This window comes from Trichoderma ghanense (assembly GCF_004382785.1).
Source record: "Trichoderma ghanense strain CCMA-1212 chromosome Unknown scaffold_0, whole genome shotgun sequence".
NCBI lineage: Eukaryota > Fungi > Ascomycota > Sordariomycetes > Hypocreales > Hypocreaceae > Trichoderma > Trichoderma ghanense.
In genome coordinates, this window is record NW_027395663.1 from 798,176 (window position 1) to 812,666 (window position 14,491).

General features: G+C 56.3%; 5 protein-coding genes across 5 annotated transcripts; 1 reads left to right on the plus strand and 4 right to left on the minus strand.

Moving 5' to 3' along the window:
* Positions 1 to 115: 115 nt before the first annotated feature.
* Positions 116 to 1,363, minus strand: CCMA1212_000279 (Acyl-CoA dehydrogenase; the record flags this gene model as incomplete). Its single annotated transcript, XM_073697755.1, has 1 exon — positions 116 to 1,363. One exon carries the CDS (start codon positions 1,361 to 1,363, stop codon positions 116 to 118), a length of 1,248 nt encoding a protein of 415 aa, XP_073563144.1.
* Positions 1,364 to 1,841: 478 nt separating this feature from the next.
* On the minus strand, positions 1,842 to 3,754 carry CCMA1212_000280 (Inositol transporter 1; the record flags this gene model as incomplete). The annotated part of the gene is made up of 5 exons (XM_073697756.1): positions 1,842 to 2,224; positions 2,287 to 2,669; positions 2,725 to 2,931; positions 2,999 to 3,245; positions 3,310 to 3,754. 5 exons carry the CDS (start codon positions 3,752 to 3,754, stop codon positions 1,842 to 1,844), a joined length of 1,665 nt encoding a protein of 554 aa, XP_073563589.1.
* A 1,867-nt stretch (positions 3,755 to 5,621) lies between these two features.
* Positions 5,622 to 7,031, minus strand: CCMA1212_000281 (Lactose permease; the record flags this gene model as incomplete). The annotated part of the gene is made up of 1 exon (XM_073697757.1): positions 5,622 to 7,031. The coding sequence occupies one exon, from the start codon at positions 7,029 to 7,031 to the stop codon at positions 5,622 to 5,624; it is 1,410 nt and encodes a 469-aa protein (XP_073563590.1).
* Positions 7,032 to 8,469: 1,438 nt separating this feature from the next.
* On the plus strand, positions 8,470 to 10,200 carry CCMA1212_000282 (Beta-glucosidase 1B; the record flags this gene model as incomplete). The annotated part of the gene is made up of 4 exons (XM_073697758.1): positions 8,470 to 9,003; positions 9,097 to 9,383; positions 9,445 to 9,941; positions 10,064 to 10,200. 4 exons carry the CDS (start codon positions 8,470 to 8,472, stop codon positions 10,198 to 10,200), a joined length of 1,455 nt encoding a protein of 484 aa, XP_073563587.1.
* Positions 10,201 to 11,231: 1,031 nt separating this feature from the next.
* CCMA1212_000283 (uncharacterized protein) lies at positions 11,232 to 14,491 on the minus strand (the record flags this gene model as incomplete). Its single annotated transcript, XM_073697759.1, has 5 exons — positions 11,232 to 11,408; positions 11,553 to 13,187; positions 13,575 to 13,873; positions 14,042 to 14,126; positions 14,486 to 14,491. The coding sequence occupies 5 exons, from the start codon at positions 14,489 to 14,491 to the stop codon at positions 11,232 to 11,234; spliced, it is 2,202 nt and encodes a 733-aa protein (XP_073563588.1).

The following is a 14,491-nucleotide window of genomic DNA, read 5'->3' on the forward strand; positions in this document are numbered from 1 at the left end:
TCTACAGTCTCATCATCCACAGACTCACTTGTCACATGAAGCCACCGACTCATCCACAACACCACAATCCTTACACTCAATCCCACCACCCCAAGCATCTGATGTCACCTTCAACTCAGTAACTCTTTGGCAAGCCCAACGCCTTCTCCCCCACGTAGTTCAAAATCATCTCCCTGCTCACCGGCGCAATCCGCGGCACCAGACACTCCCTGAACCACCTCTCGACGTCGTACTCAGCCGCATATCCCATCCCCCCATGCGTCAGGACGGCCCTCTCGCACGCCGAAAAGGCCGCCTCGGCAGCGAGATACTTTGCGCTGTTGGCCGCCACGCCGACGGCCTTTTGCGTGATGCCGACGTCCGTCTTGCTGGCGTCGTAGAGCCTCGCCGCGTGGTACGTCGCCAGCTTGGCCGCCTCGAGGTGCATGTAGGCGTCGGCCAGGGGATGCGCCACGCCCTGGTTCATGCCGATGGGCCGCTGGAAGACGATCCTCTCGCGGGCATAGGATGCTGCTTTGGCGAGGGCCGCGTACCCCAGGCCCAGAGCCTCGCCGGCTAGCAGACATCGCTCGGCGTTCATGCCGTGCAGGACAATCTCGAAGCCTCTGCCCTCTTCTCCGACGAGCGTGCTAGAGGGAATGCGATAGCCGTCAAAGAAGACCTCATTGGCATCCACAGCCCTGCCGCCCATCTTGCGAATCTTGCGCATCGCCAACCCCGGCTGCGTTCGATCCAGATCGATGCAGAACAAGCTCAGCCCCTGACTCGGCCTCTCCGCCTCCGCATACGCCGCCGTCCTCGCCAGCAACATCATCTTGGACGCCACCTGCCCGCACGTCGTCCAAATCTTCTGCCCCGAAACGACATACTCGTCGCCCTCGCGCCTCGCCGTCGTCGCCAGCCGCAGCGTGTCCAGCCCGGCGTTGGGCTCCGTGACCCCAAAGCACGTCCGCCACCGGCCCGAGATGATGCCCGGGATCGTCTCCCGCAGCTGCTCCTCCGTGCCGAACTTGGCCAGCGGCTGCGTCGCGTAGACGTTTGCGTGGACGGCCTGCGCGCCCGCCATGCCGGCCCCGGACTCGGCAATCGCCTGCATCATGACGGTGGCCTCGGAGATGCCCAGGCCGGAGCCGCCGAGGGGTTCCGGGAGGGCGATGCCCAGCCAGCCGTCGCGGGCGAGGGCCGCGTGGAAGTCCGCGGGGTCCTGCTCTTCTTGGTCGAGGCGCTGCCAGTAGGTGTTGGGGAAGCGGGAGCATATCTGGCTGACTGCTTCGCGGACGGTGAGCTGGGTTTCGGTGAAGCCGGTTGTGTCCATGATGCGGCGGTGAGCTGTGGATGAGAAGCTTCTGTCCCTAGACGCCATGGTGTGGCATATTCTCGTATAAGAGGCAGTTGGCCGCCATAGCTGGCGGTTGAGGAGGCGAGACATGGCGTGAGTCTGTAGGCTAATGCTATGAGGTAGCCGCTTGATTCAGAAAGCTCTTAAACGTAGCGGGAACCAAGTTGTATATAATATTGATTCAAAGCAGGACGTGCATCGTCAGACCTTCTCAGGACAGTCATGGTGTTGATTCTCGGTTACTTGATCAACTTGTGGTGGAGTTGAGATGTTCATATAGCCGAATTGACTGTGACGTCAATTGAAACATGGACGGTATTGCTATAAAAAAACGATTCACTGTCCACCTAGACATCGACATGGGCTCCATCACTTACACGATAGCATTTATCCAGACAAGATGAGGTTGAATAGCTCAATTCATATCCCAGCCTTTGGATTTGACATCATCTCAAGCACACAATGTCTAACATCATACAAAAGCCCGCAGCTGGTCCACCATTCAAGCAATGGGCTCAGAAAGGCTCTTCCTCCTCTGCATCTGCCCCTCAAACACCTTCTTGAACCGCCCACTACACAGATCCGCCACCGTCTCCCTCACACCAGCCCAATTCTCCCGCACAATCTCCCCCGTCGGCCGCGAAAACACGGCGTCAATCTCCTCGAGCGTCTTGTCCTTGGTCTCGGGCATGAAGAAGATCTGGTAAATCTCGCCGACAAAGGCGATGCCGCCGTAGAAGCCGAGCGTCAGGCCGGTGCGCGTCATGGCGGATTCCATGGCGGTGAAGTTGTACGTGACGATGAAGGAGGCGAGGAAGAGGAGGGCGTCCGAGGTGGTCATGCCGTAGCTGCGGAGGTAGGTGGGATATACCTCTGATGGGACGACTGAAAGGGTGTCGGTAAGCAAGTGATTATACCAAAGCGCCAGATACTTGATCTTGACTTACCCCATGTCAAACAGGCATAGGACCCAAAGAACATCATATAGATGACGAGTCCGCTAAGATACAGACCCTCTGCTGCGGGCAGGTTGGTGTCGAGCGGAATCAAGTAAGCCACTCCAATCAGGATCAGGCCAATAAAGAACCCGGGAAGCATGGTAATGGCCCAGAACCGTCTGCCACAGGTTTCCATGAGGAAAATGGCAGGAATCGTGCCGATGAGCAGGGATCCGCCTCCAACAAGAGACATGTACGTGGCTTTCTCATCGTCGAAGCCAATCTGGCTCATCAGCACCGACATGTAGTACATGATGGCGTTTACGCCCGTCAACTGTCCGAGGAGAATCATGATGTTGGCATAGACGAGAGCTCGGCGGGCACGAGGAACGCTTTCTTTCGTGTTAGCGATGGAGCACGTAGGAAGACGCAGTTGTCACCACTTACGTGAAAAAGTCCATCCAGGGGAAACGCTGGTTCTTGGCCCCTTCGGTGACTGCAACGCTCTCATGCTGCACGGAGGTAGCCATGACGTAAAACTCCTCGCGGGACTCTGGGGCTTCTGTGCCGCGGATGCGCTTCCAGACTTTGTACGAGTCCAGTGTTCTCTTCTTGTGCATGAGCCACCGGGGGCTCTCTGGCAGAAACAGCATCCTTTTTGGAAAGAAGGTTATCAGTATGATCCTAGACAAGTATCACTTCCAATTGAGGTGCAACTTACCCAGCAAACATGATCGTGGAGAAGAGCAGCGATGAGCCCAAGATGTAGCGCCAGTTGCCGGGGACCTTGAGGAAGATGGCTGCCACGGCATATCCGAGAACTTCTCCCAGAGCAATGTTGAACTGATACAGTGAGACGAGATTGCCTCGAATGCGACGCTCGACCGTTTCAGCGACATAGACCGGAACCGTGCCGCCCTCCAGACCGACACCAAGGCCCAGAATAACACGGCCAGAGACAATCATCCCTAGAAGCAGCATGTTAGCACACCTGGTTCACAGCACGATTACACGTATATAGACGAGAATCACCAAAGTTGATAGACCCTGCTTCCAGCGCAGCACCAAGCGTATACAGCAGAATCGACAGAAGAATCGCCCACTTCCTCCCCCCATACTCATTCGCCGGCGACAGCAACAACGCGCCCCCGACAGCCCCCAGCGGCATGCCCGCATTCACCAAGCTGTTCTGCCTGGCGCTCAAGTGCAAATCCTTTGGCAGGAACAGGTTCGCGCCCGAAATCAGGCTCTGGTCCAGACCCGAGAGCAGGCCGCCCATGCTGGCGAAGGCGACGAGCAGCCAGGTAAAGTGCCGGGGGTCGCTGAACTGCACCTGGAAGAAGCCCGTGTCGAGACCGCCCGCGGCTGCGAGCTGGTCCTCCATGGAGGCGATGAGGGCGTCGACGGAGGCGGTGTCGGGGGATGAGAGTTCTATGTGAGACTTGGTCTCTGTCATTTCCTTGCCGTCGTCGGACATGGTGATGGTGTTGTTGTTATTGTTGCTGTTGTTGTTGTTGTAGTTTGTTGTCAGACCATGTACAGCTTCGAGTGTGCTAGGTGAGAAGAGAGAAGCGAGAAGTGAGACAAGACTGTGAGGACCAGATCCCCGATATGCAGTCCAAGGGAGCACAAACCGCTTAATCCCATGACATGGCCCTCACACGCCGCGTCTGGATATATATATATCCTCCCTTGAACATGCCCTCTACGGTATACTCGTACCGTACCATCGTACCATCGGCGCAATCAAGGCCACTTACACGTCCCACATTGCCTCCGCTTTCATCCATAGAATACCACCATGACGGGTGACCCCATGGGCCGGTGAGCATAATGCTCGGAGGCTTTTCCTCCTCCCCCAACCGTTCGTGCCCATCGGAATGGAGAACGTGGAGGGCAAAAAAAAAAAAAAAAAAAAAAAAAAAACNAAAAAAAAAAAAAAAAAAAAAAAAAAAAAAAAAAGCCTCTCCCCATGTTGATCGAGTTGGAGGGGTCGGACAACCACGCGTACGCCCACATCAAGGTTTCCCTCCTTGCATCAAGGATGGGGGACAAGGGCAGAATGTCACTCCAAGTACAAGTCCCCATCTTCACCAATCCTCGATTTGAATCTTCTTCACAGGCGGACCTGCTGCCGGCGAATTATCTTAGTCCTCGTCATCCTGGCCGAAGTCGCAGGGATTCGAAGCCTTGGGAGGATCTGATTTGATAATGGAGTAGTTGTAGCTCGGCATTATAGCGAGCCAACAAGAAGCCGGACCACACCATCATGAAGGAGCTCCTATCTGCAATGCCACCCTCTCAAGCCTAGCCTAGACGCCGCTTGCTTCTAGAAGACGGCACAGTATCATTCGCAGCAACCTCGAAATATCTCGTCATACGCGAGATGTCGTTGTTGTTGCTCCTCTTCCTCAGATGGCCCACGAAGAACAAGGTAGGTGATGCAGTACTCCGTACCCCATACCCCGTACAAAATCCCCTCCCCCATCTCCTCAACTCCTCCCCCAAAGGCCCGATCCCTGAATCATGGCACTCGTAGCTGAAAACAACCATGATATCATCCACACCTCTCTCGCAAATTCCATCTCCACTTCATCTCCCGCCCTACATTCGTTAGCTCAACGGCAGATGAAGCACACGGAGAAAATATCACCAACCATCCCGCGCCATAGGCACACAAACACAGAGAGATGCGACCCCCGTCCATGGAAAAAATTTGCTGCTACTACAAAGTGCCGGTTCTAGCCCCGAACGCTTTGGCACCTGGAATAGCGTCACATTTTGGGGAGTCCGTCACGGCATCCGGCCCGATCAGCCACCAACCAGCGAGTCAATCCCATTCAAGCGGATTGCGGTCCGGCTTTCCATCTTGGGAGACTTGCATCTTCTCATTGTTCACGCAGCCCATGAGCCGCCGGATCCTGCCAGGTTTGAGCCATTTTCTTGTTCCTGAACGTGGTCGAATCGTTCTATTTCCACCTTACTCGCTTTGTCTCTAGCCCAAGAGCCTTTTCTTCACCTTTTTTTCCCCCTCCTGGTGGAGATGCGGGAAGGGGGTTGATCAGCTGCTGCCTGTTGAAACCCCTGTTAGCGAGACGAAACAAGCTCCGGGGAGAGTTACCTAATAAGTCCACCAGCATGCATTGGATGCTTCTGTTGTGCTTCCATTAGTATGGGGTGAGGTATTCCGGAAGTGTATTTACCAGGTTGACTGACCGAGGTATCTATTCTATGTCCATTTGTCCGAATTCAAAACCAACGCCATGCCCATTCTATATGCCCAGTCTATAAACATGAATCTCGCTAATCCTCAATCCACGCATCTCCCACCTTGTCGTTTCTTTTTATACAGATGAACCGGAAACCGACTTCGCCCCTAGGGATTCGGTTTGCGTGCGAAGCTCCTCGTCGTCCCGTTGTTGTATTTCAACCGTGAGTTGCTTCTTCTTCTCTTTCCCGTCAAAGAGATACGCTAGCTCCTCCAGCGTCGGCCCCGAGGTCTCGACGAAGAAGAAATATACAATGACGAATATGAACGCCACCCAGATGCAATAGTAAATGTAAAACTTCCACCCAATGTTCTGCAGCGCAATTGGATTCACATAGTTGCCAAAGATGGTGGCCACCTGCACTGTGAGCAGGACAAAGGCCCACGTCTTGGCTCGCATCTGATACGAGACCAGCTCCAGGGGATATGTCACCACCAGGTTGGTCCAGGCCATTGTGTAAAAGGCCTGGAAGATAAAGATGCATGCGAGGACTAGCCGGCCAGCGGCGAGAGAACCGTGCTCGAGATATTGCTGGGCCCCAATCGTCCAGGCGATAAAAGTGAGCGTAACGCCTCCGGAGCCTATGAGGAAGAAGGTGCGCCGCCTGAACTTGTTGACGCAGGCAGTGACGGAGAGCGCCACGATGTACTGCCAGAGCGTCACCATCCCGTTGACCAATGTTATGTCCTTTTCGGAATTGACGCCGGTATCTTTGAGAATCTGCGTGAGATAGTTTGACACGAGCAGGTTACCCGAGCTTTGGCTGAAGACGGCGGTGGCAAAGCAGAGGGATATCCTCTTCAAGTTTGGTATCGAGGAGAAGAAGTCCACCCAAGTCATGTTCTGTCCCGCTTCCTTTGCGAGGACCTGCCGAATCTCGATACACTCGAAGTTGACGGTTTCGGAATTGGGATCGCATTCGCCATGATATTTGACCAGAATCGCGCGCGCTTCTCTCATCCGACCCGTGGCTATGAGCCACCGAGGCGATTCGGGGCAGAAGAAGATTAGGCTGAGCTGATACGCCGAGGGAATGATTTGGATAAGCGTCGGGAGCTTCCACGACCACGATCCGGGGATGCGAAAGCACCCATATGTCGCCCATGCGCCAATCACGTATCCCAGCACGATGGACGTATTGTAGAAAGTGGTGATTTGCACTCGCTCCTTGGGATGGCTTAGCTCCGTCACCAGAACTGGCGCGCCCATCTGAATTAGCGAGGACCCAACCCCAAGCACAATCTTGCCTCCGATATACATGGCAAGGGAGGTGGCGAAGAATTCAATCAGGACGCCGGCGATGATGACGATCGAGCCGAGGGCAGTCGGGACGCGGCGCCCGCATCTGTCGCTGATCCCGCCGAGAAATATAAAGGGGATCACGCCGCCGACGGCACTCGATGCGCCGAAGAAGCCCAGGGCTGCGCCTTGGGGGTGCCCGAACTGGTCCTGCCACGTCGGGAGCACTTGCATGCCATTGGTCATTGACTGCGACGATTTCCCGCCGTTAGCTTGATCATCCCAATGGAAGACCGTTCGTAAACAAGACTCACCCCGTCGATCCCAAGCGCGGCGCTGGCGAGCAGCGAAGATGTGAGCAGAAAATACAGCAGGATGCCATTCTTGCGCCGCCAAAACGGGGGTATTCGCGCCAGCTCAATTGGCATTGGAATCCCGTCAGCTGTGCGCGCCGCGGAGGGAGCCATCGTACATCATCGGAGTCGTCTCTTGCAAGGAGTTGTAGAGGCCAGAGTTTGGGCGCACTCGGGAGCCCAGCTTCAGCTCATCTGCTGCGTCGAGTCGTCACGCCACGCGCGCAAGAGAAGGTTCACCGAGCGCAAAAAAATTGCGCCGGCACGGCGTTTGCTTAGTCACTGGGCAATCCATGCTCGGTCAGGGCGAGCAGCCACGGCCAGCGGTGGACGGTCGCCATTGTTCCAACGCTCAACAACAGCATGAATCCATCATTCCATCGCATGCCTCGACCGTCTCGAAGGCATCACGGATCAAGACGATCGACGGGTCAAATAGAGATTGAGACCAGGCTAAGCATGCAAGAGAGATTAAGTAAGCGCGCAGCCAGGCACCCAGGGTTTGTCTCTTCCCCACGGGGGGGCACCCGATCGAATTTTGATCTCGGCCGGCGAATCGGAGAAATCAGCGTCCGTGGAGCGACGGCCAGCGCTAGCTGCGAGGCCTCGAAGAAGGGCGGATAATTCGACAGACGCCGGCTAAGCACGCGCAGCCAATCACGGATCCTCGCCGGCTTCTCGATGGCGCACAACGCCCGTCCTTATTCCCTTATTTCCCCATCGGGGCACCTCCGTCTTCGCGGGCACGGGGTATCGGGGACCCTGGGGGCGAATCTGCTGCATCTGGGGAAATGATGGACCTCGAGATAAGGTAAGGTAGGCACAACAAGATGGCGGTCCGGATGTCTGGGAGGGAACAGGCAGGTGAGGGATGAGCGGGACCACAGACGATGGACGAAGATCCAGGAACTTGTCGACTCCTCCTTACGTACAATCCCCACGACTCGAACCGTTCTCGACGGAGTAATGGGCTCCACACGGCTCTGAGCGGAGGAGAGCAGGCGGAGAGACAGCAGCGAGAGGCGAGAACCAAGGCATGGCCGGGCTCACGTGTGGGTATACATAAAGCCGTTCCCCCTGGCACGACGATGAGCCTCATCGAGGTCGGTCCGTTTCGATAACGGGCTCTGGTCACCTGTGCCTGATTAGCCTGAGTTGAGCTATTATCCCTGATTCCTACCGTCCGTGGGCGAGGCAGGACACATACTTTCGTACTCTGTACGCACCTCCGACACACTCAGTCAGATTGACGAGAAAAGGAGAAGGATCAGCCAGGTCACAAGAAGCAGCAGCAGCAGCAGCAAGAAAAAAACCAAAGCAGATAGCCCAAAATGCCCGAGTCGCTAGCTCTTCCCAACGACTTCGAATGGGGCTTCGCCACGGCCGCCTACCAGATCGAAGGGGCCGTCAAGGAAGGCGGCCGCGGGCCGTCCATCTGGGACACGTACTGCCACCTGGAGCCCTCGCGCACCAACGGCGCCAACGGTGATGTTGCCTGCGATCACTATCACCGCTACGACGAGGACTTTGACCTCTTGACCAAGTATGGTGCAAAGGCCTATCGCTTCTCCTTGTCTTGGTCGCGCATCATCCCCCTCGGCGGCAGGCTGGATCCCGTCAACGAGGAGGGGATTGAGTTTTACAGCAAGCTGATTGATGCCCTGCTGAGGCGGGGTATCACGCCCTGGGTGACTCTGTACCACTGGGACCTGCCTCAGGCGCTTCACGATCGCTATGGAGGCTGGCTCAACGTGGAAGAGGTCCAGCTGGACTTTGAGCGGTATGCGAGGTTGTGCTTTGAACGTTTTGGAGACCGAGTCAAGAACTGGATCACCATCAACGAGCCGTGGATCCAGGCCATCTATGTGAGTCGTTTAGCAATGCCACTACTCCTCCGGCACCCGCTCTTCATCTCACTCATCAGAGTGGTTGCGAATTATATACTAATTCACGCTCAGGGATATGCCACCGGCAGCAACGCCCCGGGCAGGAGCAGCATAAACAAGCACTCCACCGAGGGCGACACTGCCACTGAGCCGTGGCTCGCCGGAAAGGCCCAAATCATGAGCCATGCTCGCGCCGTGGCCGTCTACAGCAGCGACTTTCGCCCCTCGCAAGGGGGCCAGATCGGCATCTCGCTCAACGGCGACTACTATGAGCCCTGGGACAGCAGTGAGCCCAGGGACAAGGAGGCTGCTGAGCGACGGATGGAATTCCACATTGGGTGGTTCGCCAATCCCATCTTGTGAGTTGTGCCAATTCAAGGCTAGGTAAACGGCTGTAACTGACCCCCTCTTGCCTGATAGCTTAAAGAAGGACTATCCAGAGAGTATGAAGAGACAGCTGGGCGACAGGCTTCCGGCCCTCACTCCCGCTGACTTTGCCATCCTCAACGCCGGAGAGACCGACTTCTACGGCATGAACTACTACACCTCCCAGTTCGCGCGCCACCTGGACGGCCCCGTTCCCGAGACGGACTATCTCGGCGGCATCCACGAGCACCAGGAGAACAAAGACGGCAGCCCCGTCGGCGAAGAGAGCGGCCTCGCCTGGCTGCGCTCCTGCCCGGACATGTTCCGGAAGCATCTCGCCCGGGTGTACGGCCTGTACGGCAAGCCCATCTACATCACCGAGAACGGATGCCCGTGCCCCGGAGAGGACAAGATGACGTGCGAGGAGGCCGTCAACGACCCCTTCCGCATCCGCTACTTTGACTCGCACTTGGACTCCATCTCCAAGGCCATTACCCAGGACGGTGTCGTCGTCAAGGGCTACTTTGCGTGGGCGTTGCTCGATAACTTGGGTAAGTCATCCATACGCTCTCTCTCTCTCCCTCCCTCTGGCAAAGCGTTCTTCATACCCAACGCCCCCTCTTTTCCCTTAATACAACCTCAAAACTAACCTTACATTCTTCCAACAAACTAGAATGGTCAGATGGCTACGGACCCAGATTCGGCGTCACATTCACAGACTACACTACCCTCAAGCGCACGCCCAAGAAGTCCGCCCTGGTCCTCAAGGACATGTTTGCGGACCGGCAGAGGGTTAAAGTGTCGGCATAAAGAAAAAAAGGTAGCCACCTTGCATTCAGCCTCTATGCATCTTCCTCTCTCATTCCTCTTCCTCTCTCTCTCACACACAACCACTTTCACTCCCTCTTCCTCACTCTATACCTCGCATTTTCTCTCATGCCTCCCCGACTCGTCCTATTACCCCTTGCTCCTTGCCCCTGACCCCTCTTTGTTGAGTTCTGTCTTTATTTATCTCATGTTGTGTTCTCTCCCTTTCGTCTTTTTTTTTTTTTTTTTTTTCTTGTTTGTTTGTCTGTCTGTCAGCGTGTCCCTGTCTGTTCGCAGAAGTCAGGCAAGCACGTAAGCACGCAAAGCCAGCAAGTCATCAGCGGTACCAAATTCCAAGCTTAGCCTCATTGTTTCGAAATGCAATGCTACATACATCAAGCCATTCACTACCAAACGCAAGGGGAAAAAAGAGGCCACAAGCAAAGCCTCACATTTTACATGTATATATGCTTTTTGTCATGCTATACATACACACATATGACTTTCCTTAAGAAAGGCAATATACCAACACTCATTCATTTATACACACTTCATTTATACACACGAAGATCACAGTAAAGTAGGTAGGTAACGCAATGAGCAGAAAACGGGGAATCTCGCAGCGTTACGTCCAGTGTTTCTCCGCCAATTCCCCGATTGTCTCAGTCTCAAGCTCACCCTGTTCGTATCCTTTTTAGACTTCATCCTTCGCTTATTTTTTGTCTTTCGCAAAGGCGTCACTGCATTGCAACCCTTTCCTTGAAAGCCCAACCACGGATATATACACCAACGGGATGAATATCCGGAATGACGGGAGATCTCCATACGCTCATTGAGTAAGGTAGGGAAGATGTACACTCAAATGCTAAATCGGACACCCCTGACTGGGAAAAGGAAAACGCCTTTTGTCCCCCTGCTGGAAAAAAAGGACAGAAAAAAAAAGGAGGGGGGGATACCCAGCAACGCTCAAGGGGAAGTAACGAGATCCTTGCCATATTTACATCATCTTCAACAATATTTTTCCAAACACGCATTTAGCCAACAACGGTATTAGACGTATTCCTCAACTGGTCTGATGCCTTGGAGTCCAACCGCGTGAGAATATCCAAGAGCACGGAAAAGTCGCTCCGAGCTCGCGTAGCCAAGGGTGAATCCTGGTTGCGATGGATGATGGCCAGCAAACTAGCTCCGACAAGGCGAATCTTTTCAACCTACAGCATCCAGATAACAAACGGGACAGGTTAGCAACAACAAGTGCCGAAGCTTGATTATATAAATATCCGCATGGATATAAAGAAGGGGGGGACCTGACAAAGGGGTGCGCAGAAAAGAGGAGAGAAAAAGAAACAACTCACGTTGGGCTCGCCATTGGCCTGGAGGCCCCAAAAGGGCGCCTCGTTCATCACCCTCAGCATGTCTCGTACAATCTCCGACTTTCTGAGATCAGCCTGCTCAACGCCAGGAGCAAAATAAGAGAGATCTTCAAACTTCTGCGTAATCACCATGCGCAGACAGTGAAACGTCACCTGCAGGTTTATGCACTGTATCACGTACTGCTTGGACTCGGCAGAACCGTTGCCCTCGGCCATTGCTGCCATGGCCAGCGTGCACGACTGGAGGTACGGCGGGAGGTCGTCCAAGCAGGTGATGAAGCGAACATAGAGAGAATCGAGGTGCTGCCTGTCCGCGGAGGGCAGCACATGGTTGGGGGGCATGGACCCCCGGAAGTGCTGCATCATCTGGTCTTGCAGCACGCGGATTTCCAGCAGCAAATCAGCCGCGGACTGCCACAGCCGCACGTTTGCGTTGAAGCCAGAAATGAAGCTCTTTCGGGGTGGCTCGGACGCCGTGTTCAGGAACTCGTCTTCAATGCCCGACGGGTATAGCGTGGTGATGCCGGAGTCGAAGCAGTACTTATGGATGGTGATGGGTCGATTGTTGAGTATAGCGGCGGACTTGTCGCCCAAGTACAGGATCCAGAAGCAGCGGCGGCGGAACTCTGCCTCGATGGGGACGAGCCCCTCGAGGGCAGCCTCCTCGTGCAGCTGCATGACCTGCGCTAGGCGAATGGCCTCGCCAAATATGTGCCACGAGTACTTGGGCTTACCCGCAGCGTGGAGGCAGTTGGAGTGGAAGTACCGGATGGCAATCGAGTTGGCCGTCGGATTCTCCAGGTCGGCCTCGAGGTGCTGATGCAGGCAGTCTCGTGAGGCTTCCAGCAAGATCTCAGAGACGGATTCTCCTTCGGGGAAAATGTCCTTGGGTAGCATGAATGCTGCCTCTGCGCAGACGGCCGTGACCAGGGTGAAGGTCGAGTCGGCCCAGGGAGCCAGCCTGCTGCCGACGGTTCGCGAGCCGCTGGGCTGGCCAAAGCCGGCCCACGACTCGGCAGCGCTGAGGGGGGTGGTGCCGGTGGTCGGGTCTGGCGTGAGCTGCGACAGAGGCGATGGTTGGTTCACGCCAGGCAAGGGCTGGGAGAAGATGTATGCGAGGACGTCCCGGAGGGCCGGCTCGTACACCAGGGGGGTGAGGGGGTAGAGGTAGTCGAAGAAGAGGTCGATGCATCGCTTCGAGACGCGCTCTAGCGTCGTGTTGCGCAGCGTCATGGCGTTGGCCAGGTGTATCCATCGCTGGCGCGTCGAGATGTTCTGGATGGTGGAGAGGCCGGGCAGGTCGCCCAGCGGCTGCCGGGGCAGGCCGTTGTCGATGCTCAGGGGCTCGACGGGCTCCCAGGCAGCGTCGGGCGACAGCGACGACGAGGCGAAGGGCTGCAGCGCGGCTACTGCGGGGCCGGAGAAGGTCAGCGGCGGCGGCATCTGGCCGGGTCGAGCCGCGGTGGAGAGCGAGCTCGGTTCAGGAGGCGGCTGGCCGGGCTGGTCACTCTTCTTCCTCGCTTTGGGACCGCGTCGGGCCAGTGGCAGGTCGAAAGTGCACTGCACGTGGGCATCGCGACAGTGCGTGCAGCTATCGACGGCGCTGAGGTACTCACACTTTGGGCGAGGGAGAGCATTTGTCAGTGGTGGCAAGGAGAGAGTATCCAGGTGTAAGACGGAGGAGTAGCGCAGCATCAGAGACAAGATCGGGGTTGGGGTGAGACTGCAGTATGAACGAGTTATGAACACAATACAATACACACAACGCAACGCAACACAACGCTTGTCATGTATGCTGATGTGGTGTATGTATGGTCTGTACGCATAACAGACGCAAGTGAAGAAGACGACGGGAGGAGGGGAACAGGAACGGGAGGGGAGACACGGGCAGTAAGGACATATGAAGAGCAGGGACCAGGGATCAAGAGACGGAGAGGACGAGGAGGAGGGGCATGGGGAGCAATGACAAACAAGATGCAAGAGCAGCGAACAGACTAGACTGACCTTGGCCTTGCGCCGGCGGCAGCGGTCGCAGGCTCTGCTCACCAGACGGCCTCTGGGATGGGGGTGGAATGAGGTTGCAGCCGACACGAGCGAGTTCTGCGGCGGCGTCGTTGAGGCGGCTGGCGAGCCGGGCTGGGAGGCTGAGGCAGACTCGGGCGAGGTGGTGAGCGCGTGGGCAGCGCCAGCGCCAGCAGCTGAAGGGCCGCCTGCAGTGGCCGCAGCGCCGACGCCTGCAGCTACAGAGCCCGCCGGCGCTGCTGAGCCCATTGCCATGGAGCCTGTCCGGGAGCCTGGAGGGCCTGGAGGGCCTGCATGTGTAGAGCCTGCAGCGCCTGTGGCCGAGGAGCCACGGCAGCGTTAGTTAGGGGGCCACTCTAGGGCTGCACTCGATGGTTCCAGTCCGGTGCCACCCACGCGGCTGGCAGAGGGAACGTGAGCGACTGCGACTGCGACGGGACTGAACGCACCTGTGTCTGCACCCGCAGCAACCGCCGCCGCGCCGCCAGCTGCTGCCGCGGCCGCTGTGGCCATGGCTCTGGGGGCTGCCGATCGCTAAAGGGCCTGTGCCGGTGCCTGTGCCCGTTGCCTTGGGATCGGAGAAACGCAGGCAGAGTCGCGTCTTCCGGAGGCTCGAGGCGAGACGGGGATTTATCAACGGTCAAATACAGGGAGGAAAAGTGGGCAGAGGCTTGCATTTTTGTTGTCTGTTTGGCCCCTCCACTTTTTTTTTCTCTGGGGGAGCAGGAGGAGCCGTTTCTCCGCATGGGGTTCGGCCGATTAGCTAAGGCAAGGCTGCGAGTTCCTTCCGTTCGATAGTATTGTGCAGGTAATACTGTAGGAAATGAAAACCTCCGCGGCTACCACTAGCCTCCCTTCCCCTCATCAGCATCTTCTGAAAAGCCTGGGGAAACGAGCAT